General features: G+C 55.3%; 2 protein-coding genes and 1 pseudogene across 6 annotated transcripts in view; 2 read left to right on the top strand and 1 right to left on the bottom strand.

The window, feature by feature from the left end:
• The window catches only part of LOC102933291 (zinc finger protein OZF), a 1,218,290-nt gene that overhangs the window by 275,444 nt on the left and 930,334 nt on the right, over window positions 1-12,512 (bottom strand). The gene's annotated exons all lie outside the window — the stretch shown is intronic.
• LOC102934530 (zinc finger protein OZF) overlaps window positions 1-12,512 on the top strand; it is a 1,287,564-nt gene that overhangs the window by 1,237,231 nt on the left and 37,821 nt on the right. For 2 of the 3 annotated variants that reach the window (XM_043537273.1, XM_043537274.1), the window contains exons 1-3: window positions 29-129; window positions 2,616-2,704; window positions 7,653-7,779. In XM_043537273.1, coding sequence (XP_043393208.1) covers window positions 2,681-2,704; window positions 7,653-7,779 — 151 coding nt within the window. In that variant the 5' untranslated portion in view covers window positions 29-129; window positions 2,616-2,680. Of the gene's footprint in view, window positions 130-2,615; window positions 2,705-7,652; window positions 7,780-12,512 lie in introns of those variants that run through there. The other variant, XM_043537278.1, reaches the window with a different exon arrangement.
• The window catches only part of LOC102934537, a 1,094,240-nt pseudogene continuing 1,084,343 nt past the window's right edge, over window positions 2,616-12,512 (top strand).

Here is a 12,512-nt window from a genome sequence, read left to right as displayed (position 1 = left end):
CTGTGGCTCCAACCGTCCTAACGGACCCGCCTCGCGCCGCGCTCGCCGGGTGCGTCACTTCCGGCCTGTGCCGCGCGCCTCGCGCCCCCCCGGCCCGTTCTGCCCGGTGCGCTGAGGCCCCGGAAGCCGGTAAGAGCCGGAGCCGGGGGGGGGGGCTGAACTGTCCCTGGGCGGCAGGAAATCCCCGGGGGGGGAGTTAATTGGATCCGGTCCCTGTCTGTGCCCCTCCCCCACTGGCCGCCCCCAGACCCCCCCGCCCCGTCACCCGCCCCTCCCCCACTGGCCGCCCCCAGACCCCCCCGCCCCGTCACCCGCCCCTCCCCCCCGGCCGCCCCCAGACCCCCCGCCCCTCCCCCACTGGCCGCCCCCAGACCCCCCCGGCCCCGTCACCCGCCCCTCCCCCACTGGCTGCCCCCTTCCCTGGGCCAGGGACCTTCCCGCCCCCCCTTCACACTGCCCCCCCCGGCTCCCTGCAGCCCCTGTGAATGGGGGGGAGGCGTCACTGTCCCGTCCCAAAAAATCCCTTCAAACTGCCTCCCCCGCCTCCCCCTTCCGCCCCCCCCACGAAATCCCCTCCGCTCTTGGCGTGATAACACACCGACCACGCCTCCGCGTTACCCCTGCCCCCCCAGCTCGTCACCGGGGGCATCCGATCTCTGCCAGCGTCGCCCCTTTCCCCCGAGTCCATCAGTGCGGGGACACGCGCTCAGACTTGACCTCCTGTGGGAAATCCCGCCGGTTCCCCGGCCTTGTCTGACCGCGGGCCTCCCCTCCCAGCTTTGGCCTCGTTCCAGGTCATCATCCAACGTCAGTGAAGAATCCTCTCGGGTTCGGGGCTCTTCCCCAGGCCTCTAAACCCCAGCAGCGTCTCCTTCCTTGGAGGGGACCCGTGGGCCTGAGTCCTTCTCCATCCTGGAGATCGCAGGGGGTTAAGCTGCCCAGTGATCGTCTTCCCCCTCTCCGTTGAGACTCGTTTGTCCCCCTCGTTATCTCTGTTAAAAGGTTTGCCGATGAACGAGACCAGCCACGTATTTAATACCCACCAAATCCCTCTTTGGGGGATCGGTGGCTGCCAGCTGGCGACAGGAGAGTTGGCTGGACCTTTTCTTTTCTCCAGCTGGCACGGGATGAGGAGGTCCCTCTGAGTGCAGCGTGGGTCCAGAAGTATCCCAAACCCCGTGACAAAGGGTCTCCGTGAGGGGTGGCTTCCCACAGTGCTAAGATGCAGCCACCTCTGGGGTGGATCCACGGTGGCCATTATTTGCTAGTGACAGGGCATGGATGTGTCTTCAATATTTTGGCCCCCTCCATTCTCCTGTTAAAGAAGCTTCCTCCAGGGCTCCCTCTGCCTGTGCGACTGGCCAGCGGGGCGGGGAGGGTGGTAACTTTCTATCCACTTATCAAACACGGTGAGGTGAAACCACCACCGATTTCTGTTTCTCTCCTCTCTGGAAAACTGCGGGAACTTCAGGTTCTGTAGGGAAAATTCTTACCCCAAGTCCTTGTCCTACATCTTAGGGGTGAGGGAGGTGGGAAGGGGATTAGCACTTGCACTCGGTGATCTGTTGAAGGGGATTCTGGCCTCATCCTTTCTGAACTGTGCTTCTGGTGTCATTGAGACCAGTGTTAATCCAGAGTCACTGCAAGGAAAGACAAGGAGTGACATGAACAACTGTCCCTCTGGGGAGGTGGTTTCATTTGCTGCTCTTACCACAGAGCTCTGGTTGTTGCTAAAAGAGGGAAGGCGGCTCAAACTCTCTCTCCTGGATATTAGGATTCAGCTTCCTGGGTCAGAGGCTGCAGCCTCCATTGTGATCTGGGAGACCACATTTTTGTTTTTGTGTGTGCGCGCGCAGAGCGGGAGCTGGGAAGTGACTTTCTCCAGCTGGTACTAGCTCCTGGGGGCAGCCCTAGGCTCTGTTAATAGTAAACTTTTAGCCAGAGACTCCAGAAAAGTGTGAGACCCGCAGGGAAAGTGCTGGGGATTAGGCAGAGTCACTTTCATGCCAAATAGCTTCTCCTCATTTCTCCTCCCATTAGCCATTTCCAGGAAAAAATCCAGCCATGGGAGAGCAAACATCCCAGGGATGGGACTTTCCGAGCCACAGGGGCAGGGAGAGGGGACATGGGAAAGGAGATAGAAGGGGAAAGAAGAATGTGACTGAAAGGGGCAGTGGGAGAAATGAGTGGGTAGAGATCTCTGATCAGCCCAGTCACACGTATTGCAGCATCCCTGGGCAGAATCACTTTGCTGTGGACAAGATGAGGATCAGAGAGAGGAAAACCCAGTTCCTGACTCCACATTCCTCCTGCTGGGGTGTGGCTGCCCTGGGGTCAGTGTCAGAAGGACTCTTCCAAAGTGACTCCTTTGGTTCTGCCCTTTTCTAGCATTCTGTTCAGAGACTTTGTTACTGTGGGGGGGGGGGCTTAAAACTGTGTGGGCTTTGCCTGGCAGGAGGGGCCCGGTCTACACTGTAATACAGAGAACAAGCATTTTCCCAGCATGGCAGAATCTAGGCTGTCTGTCTGCAGGGAAAGGGCCTGGGGAAATCGTGATGTGAAATGAACTAAAGCCCGTTCCTAAACCTGCACAACTGCCCTTCTCGCCCTGCCAGGCTGCAGAATGACGCCCACGTTTCCCTCCAGCTGATCCCGTCCTCCCGTGGGACAGGGGAGAGAAATGGCTGCAGTGGAGCCAGTTCAGGTAGGGATTATCGGGGGGGGTTGCTGGTGGGTTCCTGCAGGAGGGAGAGGGGCAGTAAGAACACAGGAGATGGGAAGGTTTGCGCAGTCTGGTTTGGAGGTTGGAGCGGGGCAGGAAATACACAGGGTGGAGGAAGGGAGGAGGACGGGGTGTGACAAACCTGCTGGGATTTGTTTAATGAGTGGCCTAGATTCTAGGAACAGACTGTAGTGGTGGTGAAATCATCCCTCTCCGTCTGGGTCGGAGGGAGGCCGCACCACGTCCTTGGGATTACTGCCTAGTCTCAGGGGAATTAACAGTCCAGGTGTCAGTGTCCCGACCTCCTTAACAGGCAAGAACCCCAGTCAGTATGTGGGTTCTGGTCCTCAGGCAGGAGCAGGGCCACCCAGGAGTCTGTAGGCTCTGGGCCCTTAGGCAGGGGCAGAGCAGACAGCAATTTAGGGGCCAGGCCTCAGGCAGGGTGGGCACCATTGGTCCAAGGCCCCAACCCTAAGGCAGGGCAGAGCGGTGAACAGTCTAGCACCCGAGCTTTGGCAGGCAGTAGGTGAAGACTGGCCTATGGTGGGCAGGCTGCCGCCCCTGCGGTGGGGGGCCCGGTGCCTACCCGACTCCACCAGGTCCCAGCCCAGGGCCTAACAGTGGAGAAGGCAGCGGTGGAGAAGGGCCTGGTGGTGGGGGGCGTATATGTTCCCATTGAGCCCCTGGAAGACCTGGGTGTGTGCAGTGATGAGCTGCCAACCGGTTCCCTATAAAAAGTTCTGATGTAAGGGATGTGCCCCAGTATGTATTTTTGGTACCAACAGGGTTACCATACGTCCGTATTTTCCCGGGAGGAATTTTTAAATTTTAAAAATTCCTCCCGGACAGCGATTTAAGAAGCAAAAAGCCTGACCTGTCCGGGGAAAATACGGGTGTGTGTGTTAACCCTGCTGAAAGTTCTTTTTCAAAAAGGTGGGCCTGATCTAGAAACGAGCTCCGTTTCACAGGTGTGGGGCCCCGCCACGCCCTGGGGGTGTGCTGGGGGACCAGATGTCCTGATTTTATAGGGACAGTCCTGAGTTTGGGGTCTTTTTCTTATATAGGCTCCTATTACCCCCCATCCCCTGTCCTGATTTTTCACACTTGCTGTCTGGTCACCCAAGGGTGTGCACACGTGTGGGTCCCAGCTGCTCCCTGCCCCCCTCATTGAAGCAGGTGTGTAGGTTTACTGCCCTGGGAACTGCAGGGCACCAGTGGACGTGGGGCCAGCTGCAGACAGGGGCGTGGGGCAGGGCTAGCTGGAGGCAGGGGGTGCGGGGCTGGCTGCGGGCAGTGCAGGGGGTGCGGAGCTGCATGGAGACAGGAGGGTGGGGGGTTGGCTGGAGGCAAGGGGGTGCGGGGCTGGCTGCGGGCAGAGCAGGGGGTGCAGAGCTGCCTGGAGACAGGAGGGTGCGGGGTTGGCTGGAGACAGGGCAGGGGCTGACTGGAGGTAGGGGCTGGCTGCAGGCAGGGGCAGGGGGGTGCAGGGCTGGCTGGAGGCGGGCTGGTGCGGGCAGGGCAGGGGGTGCGGCAGGGGCTGGCTGTGGGCAGGGGGTGCGGGGGTGGCTGGAGAGAGGGGCTAGCTGCAGGCAGAGCAGGGAGTGCAGCAGGGGCTGGCTGTGGGCAGGAGGTGCGGGGGTGGCTGGAGGCGGGGGCTGGCTGCGGGCGGTGCAGGGGGTGCGGGGGTGGCTGGAGGCAGGGGCTGGTGCAGGCAGGGCAGGGGGTGCGGCAGGGGTGGCTGCAGGCAGGGCAGGGGGTGGCTGCAGGCAGGGGGTGGCTGGAGGCAGGGGTCTGGCTGCGGGCCGGGGGTGCGGGGGTGGCTGGAGGCGGGGGCTGGCTGCGGGCCGGGGGTGGCTGGAGGCGGGGGCTGGCTGCGGGCAGGGGGTGGCTGGAGGCGGGGGCTGGCTGCGGGCAGGGCAGGGGGTGCGGGGGGGGGCTGGCTGCGGGCAGGGTGGTGGGCGCTCACGGGGAGAACAGCAGGACGCAGCCCAGGCCCAGCAGAGCAGCCGGGGACCCACCAGGCAGCAGTGGGAGCCCCAGGGCCAGGGGTTGGGGGAGGGGGAGCAGCAGCAGCCCCAGGGCTCGTGCCCAGGGCCAGGCGGCAGCCCACGTGGCTCCCGCAGCGCAGCGCCCCCGGCGGCCGGAGGAGGAATTACATCACTTCCCGGCCAGAGCCCATCAAAGCCTCCGTGCCCCCGGCAGGGAAGCGGGTTAACTACCGGTTCTAAAAACTGCTTCAAAATTTAACAACCAATTCGCGCGAACCGGCTCCAGCTCACCACTGGGTGTGCGGGTGCTTTTTACCTCCAGTCCCACCCTTCCCAATGCTGCCCTACTGCCCTTCCTCTCCACGCTGCGGAAACCCCTTTCTGTCATCGGCCCCCTCCCCCTGGGCTGTAAGGACCCCGCCCTCTGTCATGTCCTGTCCTTCTGCCGGCAGGTCCAGGTCCACCTGCTGGAGGCGCTAGAGGGGTCCTTTCTGGGGTCCCACCAGGGGGCCCACTGCCAGGGGCTTTACTCTTCAGGGGAGGCCCGGTGCTACCTCTGCCAGGTACGGCACGTCCGGAGAGACTGGGGGTAACCCCCTGTGGTGCCCAGACGAGTGGGTGGGCCCCACCTCCGTCGGACACAGTCTGGTGGGGCCCCTGGAGGAGAGGACAGCAGGGCTGCTGCCGGGCATGGGAGAGGGCCCACCGCAGCGGGAGGTATCTCTTCCCCTCATTGTCCCCCCGGCTCGGCCCCTGTTAGTCAGCCCTCTGCCTCCACCCTGTGGGGCTGGGTGCTGAGAGAGGGGAATGCGTCAAATGGAAGGCATGGGCTCACCACAGCCCTTGACGCGGAGGGGGAGGAGGCCCCCCGCAAGACCGAGGGGGGCTGTGACTGCCGAGCCGTCCGTCGCACCCCCCGAGAGGGCCCACAGGTGGAGCCAGCTGAGGATGCTGTGGGGAACGGCACCGCCTGGAGTCGCTCCCTGAGGGGGCCTCGGATGGAGCCCCTCCCACCCCCTCGTCATCTGTGCCCCCCTCGGCGCTGAGGCAATTGTTGCCTCCGTTGCTGGCGGGGAGAACTCTGGGGTGGCGGGGGAGATTTTCACTCCAATTGTCAGGAAATCGAGGCCCTGGGTCTGACCCCGGTCACCCAGCGGGAGGACGACCCCTTGCCAGAGGGCCTCGATCTGGGCAGCGGATTTGTCACGCTGCCGCCTCCTTTCCCTCCCCTACCCCAGGCCACTGCCTCCACTCTCGACCCTGGGGTGTTCCTGGGCTCGTCCATCTGCCCAGCCCCAGACAGCACCGAGCCCGCGCCCGCCAGTTCCCTTGTGGCGATGGGCAGTGCCGAGAGCGCGGGCCCCGAGCCCTTGGGTGCACCCCCTCTTGAGGCGGACTGCTGCCTTTCCTCCCAGCTGGGGGCCCAATTGCAGATGCCATCCTGCCCCACACCGTGGTTGCGGGTGCTGAGCGTCACTGAGGGCCCCCTTTCTCTCCCTGTACCCTCAGCCCCTGAACCCAGTCGAAAGGTGCTGTACCCTAGGGACACTGACCCCACTTCTGCCTCTGCTCCTGATCCCGTTCCCACTCCCAGTCCTGCTCCTGCCCCTGTCGTATTCTCCGACTCTCTCCCCTCCACCTCTCATACTGCTGCCGCCCCTGGGGTCGTCTCGTTTCCCCTTCCCTTGGACGATCCTCAGGGGACAGTTTCGTGTCTCCCCTTCCCCACCCTTCTCTGAGCGGCTGCGGAGGTGGACGGTGCCTTTCCCTATGGGGGGAGGACACTGATGCTCCACCAGCTGGTCCTGTCCGTGCTCTGAGACCAGCCCCGTGTATCCTGGCCCGGCTCCAGAGGTGAGCTCTGGAGTTCTTCTGGCCAGCATTGCGCTGGGTCTCACTGCACAGACGCGTGGGGTTTGGAGGTGGAAACGCCCTAATTTGTGGAACAGGAAACAACACACCTAGCTGGGGTTAGGAAGAAGAACCAGACTCCCAGTGCTGAAGCCTGACCCGACTAACCACCAGCTACTATGAGATATGAAGGGGGCACCCACAGGTGTGGCGTAGGAGACATGTCTCCCCCCTCATATCCAGCTCCTCACAAGGAGGAGGGTGTTGGGCTTCCTACCAGGGAGCTCTCCCTAGACCCTGCTAGGGGCTCCATCTCCTGTATCCGTCTGTGGCTAGTAGGTGTTTGATGGATCTGCTGGGAGAGAGGAGGGGCTCTCTCTTCGCCCCCTCACCCTGGTGTTTCCTGGATGCTCTGAGTGGTGTGAAGGTGGGACTCTGTTGATAACAAACCATCCAGAGCTTTCATTTGGTTGGCTCCTTTCCCCCACGAATAGTGGGGTTATTTTGCTGTGCTCTCTCTAGATGTGGGGGTGAGTCATTTGGTATAAGTGGCACATAGGAGACACCACCAATGCCTCTCGGGGGGTATAGCGGTGAGCATAGCTGCCTTCCAAGCAGTTGACCCGGGTTTGATTCCCGGCCAATGCAGGGATGTGATGTTTTACTTCCCTGGTGGTCTAGTGGTTAGGATTTGGTGCTCTGAGTGCTGCAGCCTGTGTTCAATTCCCAGTCAGGGAAAGATGTTTCTCTTCAACGCATATGGAACCAATCAAACTCTTCTAGAGCCTCAGAGCAGAAATTAGGCATGTTCCCACCATGGACTGTTTATACAAATAGAGCTGTGCGAATCATTTGTTGTTTCGCAGGGGGAGGGATAGCTCAGTGGTTGGAGCATTGGCCTGCTAAACCCCGGGTTGTGAGTTCAATCCTTGAGGGGGCCATTTAGGGATCCAGGGCAAAAATTGGGGATCGGTCCTGCTTTGAGCAGGGGGTTGGACTAGATGACCCCCTGAGGTCCCTTCCGACCCTGAGATTCTATGACTCTATGACTGGGGCAGCAGGCACTGAGTGTGGGACTCTTGCTTTTTCAGGGGCCGGTGACCTTCGAGGAGGTGGCTGTGTATTTCACCAGGGAAGAGTGGGCTCTGCTGGACCCCGCTCAGAGAGCCCTCTGCAGAGACGTCATGCAGGAGAACTACGAGAATGTGACCTCGCTGGGTAAGGATTCCTGTCCCCTCGGTTCTTAGAAGGGGAAGTGACTAATTAAGGTTCATGTCACCCCTACAATGTAACCATTACACGGCCCTGATTCAGCATCACCCCAACATGCCAATGACACACGCGCTAGCACTGTGTATTCCCCTGCTACACAACACTGTGGGAACAGAGCACAGGAGAACTACAGCACAATGTCACATATCTCCTGTTTGCTCAGGTAAAACTGGGGGTTGGGTCCCACATAATGAACAGAAGCTTCCTACCCCTGCCCCTCCCTCGAACCCCGAGCCTACTCCACCCAGACCAGCTCCAAGTTGCAAAGTGATCCCACTCCCTTACCCTCACCGTGAGGTTTCCTTCTGAGTCGTTGCCTTCACTAGCCCCTCACTAAGCCCTGGAGACCACTAGCGTGTATCCCACCAGGGTGCTGGCAATCCTCAGGGCAGGAACTCCCCCTTGTGCAGCTTTAGCGACCGCAACCTACAACCCTGAGCACTGAAATGGGGCAGGCTCGGTCCCTCAGGGGTCACATGCACCTCTCCGCATACCACAGTCCCAGCTCTGCCAAGATGCTCCAGCTACTCCCTCCACAGTCCGATTACAGCTACACCTGGCCCAGTGCACACAGCCGGAGGGCATGCCGATAAATGCTGGGATTCCCGTCTCTGGAACACAACACAAACAACGGCATGTTCTTAGTCCTTCCTTGTAGATATTCTAGATTCATAGACTCTAGAAGGGATTATGGCCAGAAGGGATGTTTAGGTCATCTAGGCTGATCTCCTCTATCACACAGACTGTAGAATTTCTTTCAGTTACTGAGCTGAACATCTTGTTTGACTAAATCATTTTCAGAAAGGATTCCAGTCTTGATGTGAAGTCCTGAACTGACAGAGAATCCCCCAGGGACTGGGGTAGTTTGTTAATCTTTGCACTACCCTTAGAGAACCATTTCCAGTGGCTCTTACCAGCTGCAGGGATGAGGATGGGAGCAGCAGAGTTAAGGGGCAATGCAGGGATGGGGTGTACATTTACTTTTCATTTTCTGCGTTTGCAAAGATTTAAGTTTAGCTACCGTCCATATGGTGAAAGGCAGGAGACAGCACTTCAAAACATTCTCAGCAGGGAAGCGATAGACATACCCCAACCGCTGAGCCCTCTGAGAGTCTCCCTGGAGAGTCCAGCCCCTGTTCCGTTGGACGCTCACGGTACACTCAGATTCACAGATATTCCAGCTTAACACAGCACTTAGACGATGTCTACACTAGCACTTTTGCCGGTAACACTTCCGTCGGTCGGGTGTGAAAAAAACACACCCCTGACCAACATAAGTATCCCCCACAAAAGCAGCGGTGTGGACAGCGCTATGCTGGCGGGAGCCGCTCTCCCGCTGACATAGCTGCCGCTGCCTGTAGGGGTTTCATTCTGCCGAGAGGAGAGAGCTCTGCCGTTGGCAGAGAGAGGCGACATGGGAGACTTACAGCGGTACCGCTGAGTGTAGTCTGAGATGTGTGTAGAGAGAAAACAAGTCATAGTTTAATTAATGAAGTCTAGAGATTCCAGTGACAGCAAGGAGAAGTCTTGGGGAAAAAACAGTGACACATCAAGTACAATCAGAACACTCTGTCTAGATCCTAGACGTACAGACCTGGAGCCTTTCGTATGTCCTACAGCAATGCTCACGCAAAGGCCTTGCAGTGTTTTACAGCCAGGCTGGGCTGTGACCTTCTGTTCCTGAGACAAATCACACTGCCAGCTTGCCGCCACGCTGGAGGATGCAGGGTGTACCTCTGTACAGCCAAATATACCTCCACATGCCATGATCTTACCTCATAAACAGGATCCTTCTCTTTGTTATTTTGTGTAAATTTCCTCTCTTGAAGATTTCACGATTTCTTCATTAGCATTTGGCTCAGTGTACAAACTGGGACACTTCCCCCACCTGTCTGTTCCCATCTGTCTCTTGTCTTATTCTTAGATTGTCAGCTCCGTGGGGCAGGGATTGTGTTTTTGTTCTGTGTCTGGAGAACATCCAGCACAGAGGGATGATGGTCAGTGGCTGGGGATATGAGCATTACGGTAATAAAAATAATAAATACCAATCCTTGGGAGGGTCCAGGCATGGGGAGGGAGGGTGTTGGAGAGCAGAGAGGTGGGGGGGGAGGTTTGGGGTGAAGAGTTCCTGTTAGCTGGGATGTCTGGAGGCAGGGGGAAGGAGATGTACCATGGAGTAGGTCCTATAGGGAGTTGCAATGCAATGGAGGACTGGAAGAAATAAGAAGGAGTTGGTTTCAGTGGGCATGAATCTTTCAGAGCACCCCAACTCACTAAAGTCGTAACCTGTGCAGTAGAATCTCAGAGTTACAAACACCTGGGGAAGGCAGTTTGTTTGTAATTCTGAACAAAACATTATGGTTCTTGTCATAAATATAAAGGGAAGGGTAAACCCCTTTAAAATCCCTCCTGGCCAGAGGAAAAATCCTCTCACCTGTAAAGGGTTAAGAAGCTAAAGGTAACCTTGCTGGCACCTGACCAAAATGACCAATGAGGAGACAAGATACTTTCAAAAGCTGGGAGGAGGGAGAAAAACAAAGGGTCTGTGTCTGTCTGTGTGATGCTTTTGCCGGGGACAGAACAGGAGTGGAGTCTTAGAACTTAGTAAGTAATCTAGCTAGGTATGTGTTAGATTACGATTTCTTTAAATGGCTGAGAAAATAGCTGTGCTGAATAGAATGAATATTCCTGTCTGTGTGTCTTTTTTGTAACTTAAGGTTTTGCCTAGAGGGATTCTCTACGTTTTGAATCTAATTACCCTGTAAGGTATCTACCATCCTGATTTTACAGAGGTGATTCCTTTTTACTTCTATTAAAAGTCTTCTTGTAAGAAAACTGATGCTTTTTCATTGTTCTAAGATCCAAGGGTTTGGGTCTGTGGTCATCTATGCAAATTGGTGAGGATTTTTACCAAACCTTCCCCAGGAAGTGGGGTGCAAGGGTTGGGAGGATTTTGGGGGGAAAGACGTGTCCAAACTACGTTTTTTCAGGAACCCAGATAAAGTTTGATGGTGGCAGTGGAAGTCCGGGGGCAAAGCGTAAAATAGTTTGTACCTTGGGGAAGTTTTAACCTAAGCTGATAAAAGTAAGCTTAGGAGGTTTTCAAGCAGATCCCCACATCTGTACCCTAGAGTTCAGAGTGGGGAAGGAACCATGACAGTTCTTCTTTCAAATGTTTACAACCGAACATTGACTTAATACAGCTTTTAAACTTCATTATGCAGAAGAAAAATGCTGCTTTTAACCGTCCTAATTTAAATGAAACTAGCACAGAAATGGTTTCCTTTTCGTGTCAAATCTTTTTTTTAAACTTTTTAAGGCTATGGCTGCACTACTGACACTCTAAGCCAACAGGAGAGAGTTCTCCCATCGACTTAATTACTCCAGGCCCCAGGAGCAGGAGTAGCTATGTTGGAAGGAGAAGCTCTCCCACTGACAGTGCTGTCCACACCAACACGTCACTGTAACTTACGTCGCTCAGGAAGATGTAACATAATTGATGCCGATGTAATCTGTACTGTCTATCTAGCCTAAGATACGAATTAGGGCTGTCAAGCAATTAAACAAATTAATTGTGATTAATCAGACTATTAAAAATAATAGAATACCATTTATTTAAGTATTTTTGGATGTTTTCTACATTTTCAAATCAATGATTTCTATTGCAACGCAGAATACAAAGTATACAGTGCTCACTATTTCTCATTACAAATATTTGCGCTGTAAAAAACAAAATAGTATTTTTGAAGTACTGTAGTGCAATCTCTTTATTATGGAAGTTGAACTTACAAATGTAGAATTATGTACAAAAAATAACTCCATTCAAAAATAAAACTATGTAAAACTTTAGAGCCTACAAGTCCACTCCGTCCTATTTCTTGTTCAGCCAGTCGCTCAGACACTCAGACAAACGAGTTTGTTTACATTTGCAGGAGATAATGCTGCCCGCTTCTTGTTCACAATGTCACCTGAAAGTGAGAACAGGTGTTTGCATGGCACTGTTGTAGCCAGCATCACAAGATATTTATATGCCAGATGCGCTAAAGATTCATATGTCCCTTCATGCTTCAACCACTGTTCCAGGGGACATGTGTCCATGCTGATGATGAGTTCTGCTTGATAACAATCCAAAGCAGTGTGGACTGATACATGTTAATTTTCATTATCTGAGTCAGATGCCACCAGCAGAAGGTTGATTTTTTTTTTTTTTTGGTGGTTCAGGTTCTGTAGTTTCCGCATCGGAGCGTTGCTCTTTTAAGACTTCCGAAAGCATGCTCCACACCTTGTCCCTCTCAGATTTTGGAAGGCACTTCAGATTCTTAAACCTTGGGTCGAGTGCTGTAGCTATCTTTAGAAATCTCACATTGATACCTTCTTTGCATTTTGTCAAATCTGCAGTAAAAGTGTTCTTAAAACGAACAACATGCGCTGAGTCATCATCTGAGACTACTATAACATGAAATATATGGCAGAATGTGGCTAAAACAGAGCCAGAGACATACAATTCTCCCCCAAGAAGTTCAGTCACAAATTTAATTAACACATTTTTTTAACAAGCGTCATCAGCATGGAAGCATGTCCTCCGGAATGGTGGCTGAAGCATTAAGGGGCATACAAATGTTTAGCATATCTGGCACATAAATACCTTGCAATGCTGGCTACAAAAGTCCCATGCGAAC

The sequence above is a fragment of the Chelonia mydas genome, chromosome 28, assembly GCF_015237465.2.
Source record: "Chelonia mydas isolate rCheMyd1 chromosome 28, rCheMyd1.pri.v2, whole genome shotgun sequence".
In the NCBI taxonomy this organism is placed as follows: Eukaryota; Metazoa; Chordata; order Testudines; family Cheloniidae; genus Chelonia; species Chelonia mydas.
This window is presented reverse-complemented; position numbering and strand designations above follow the sequence as displayed.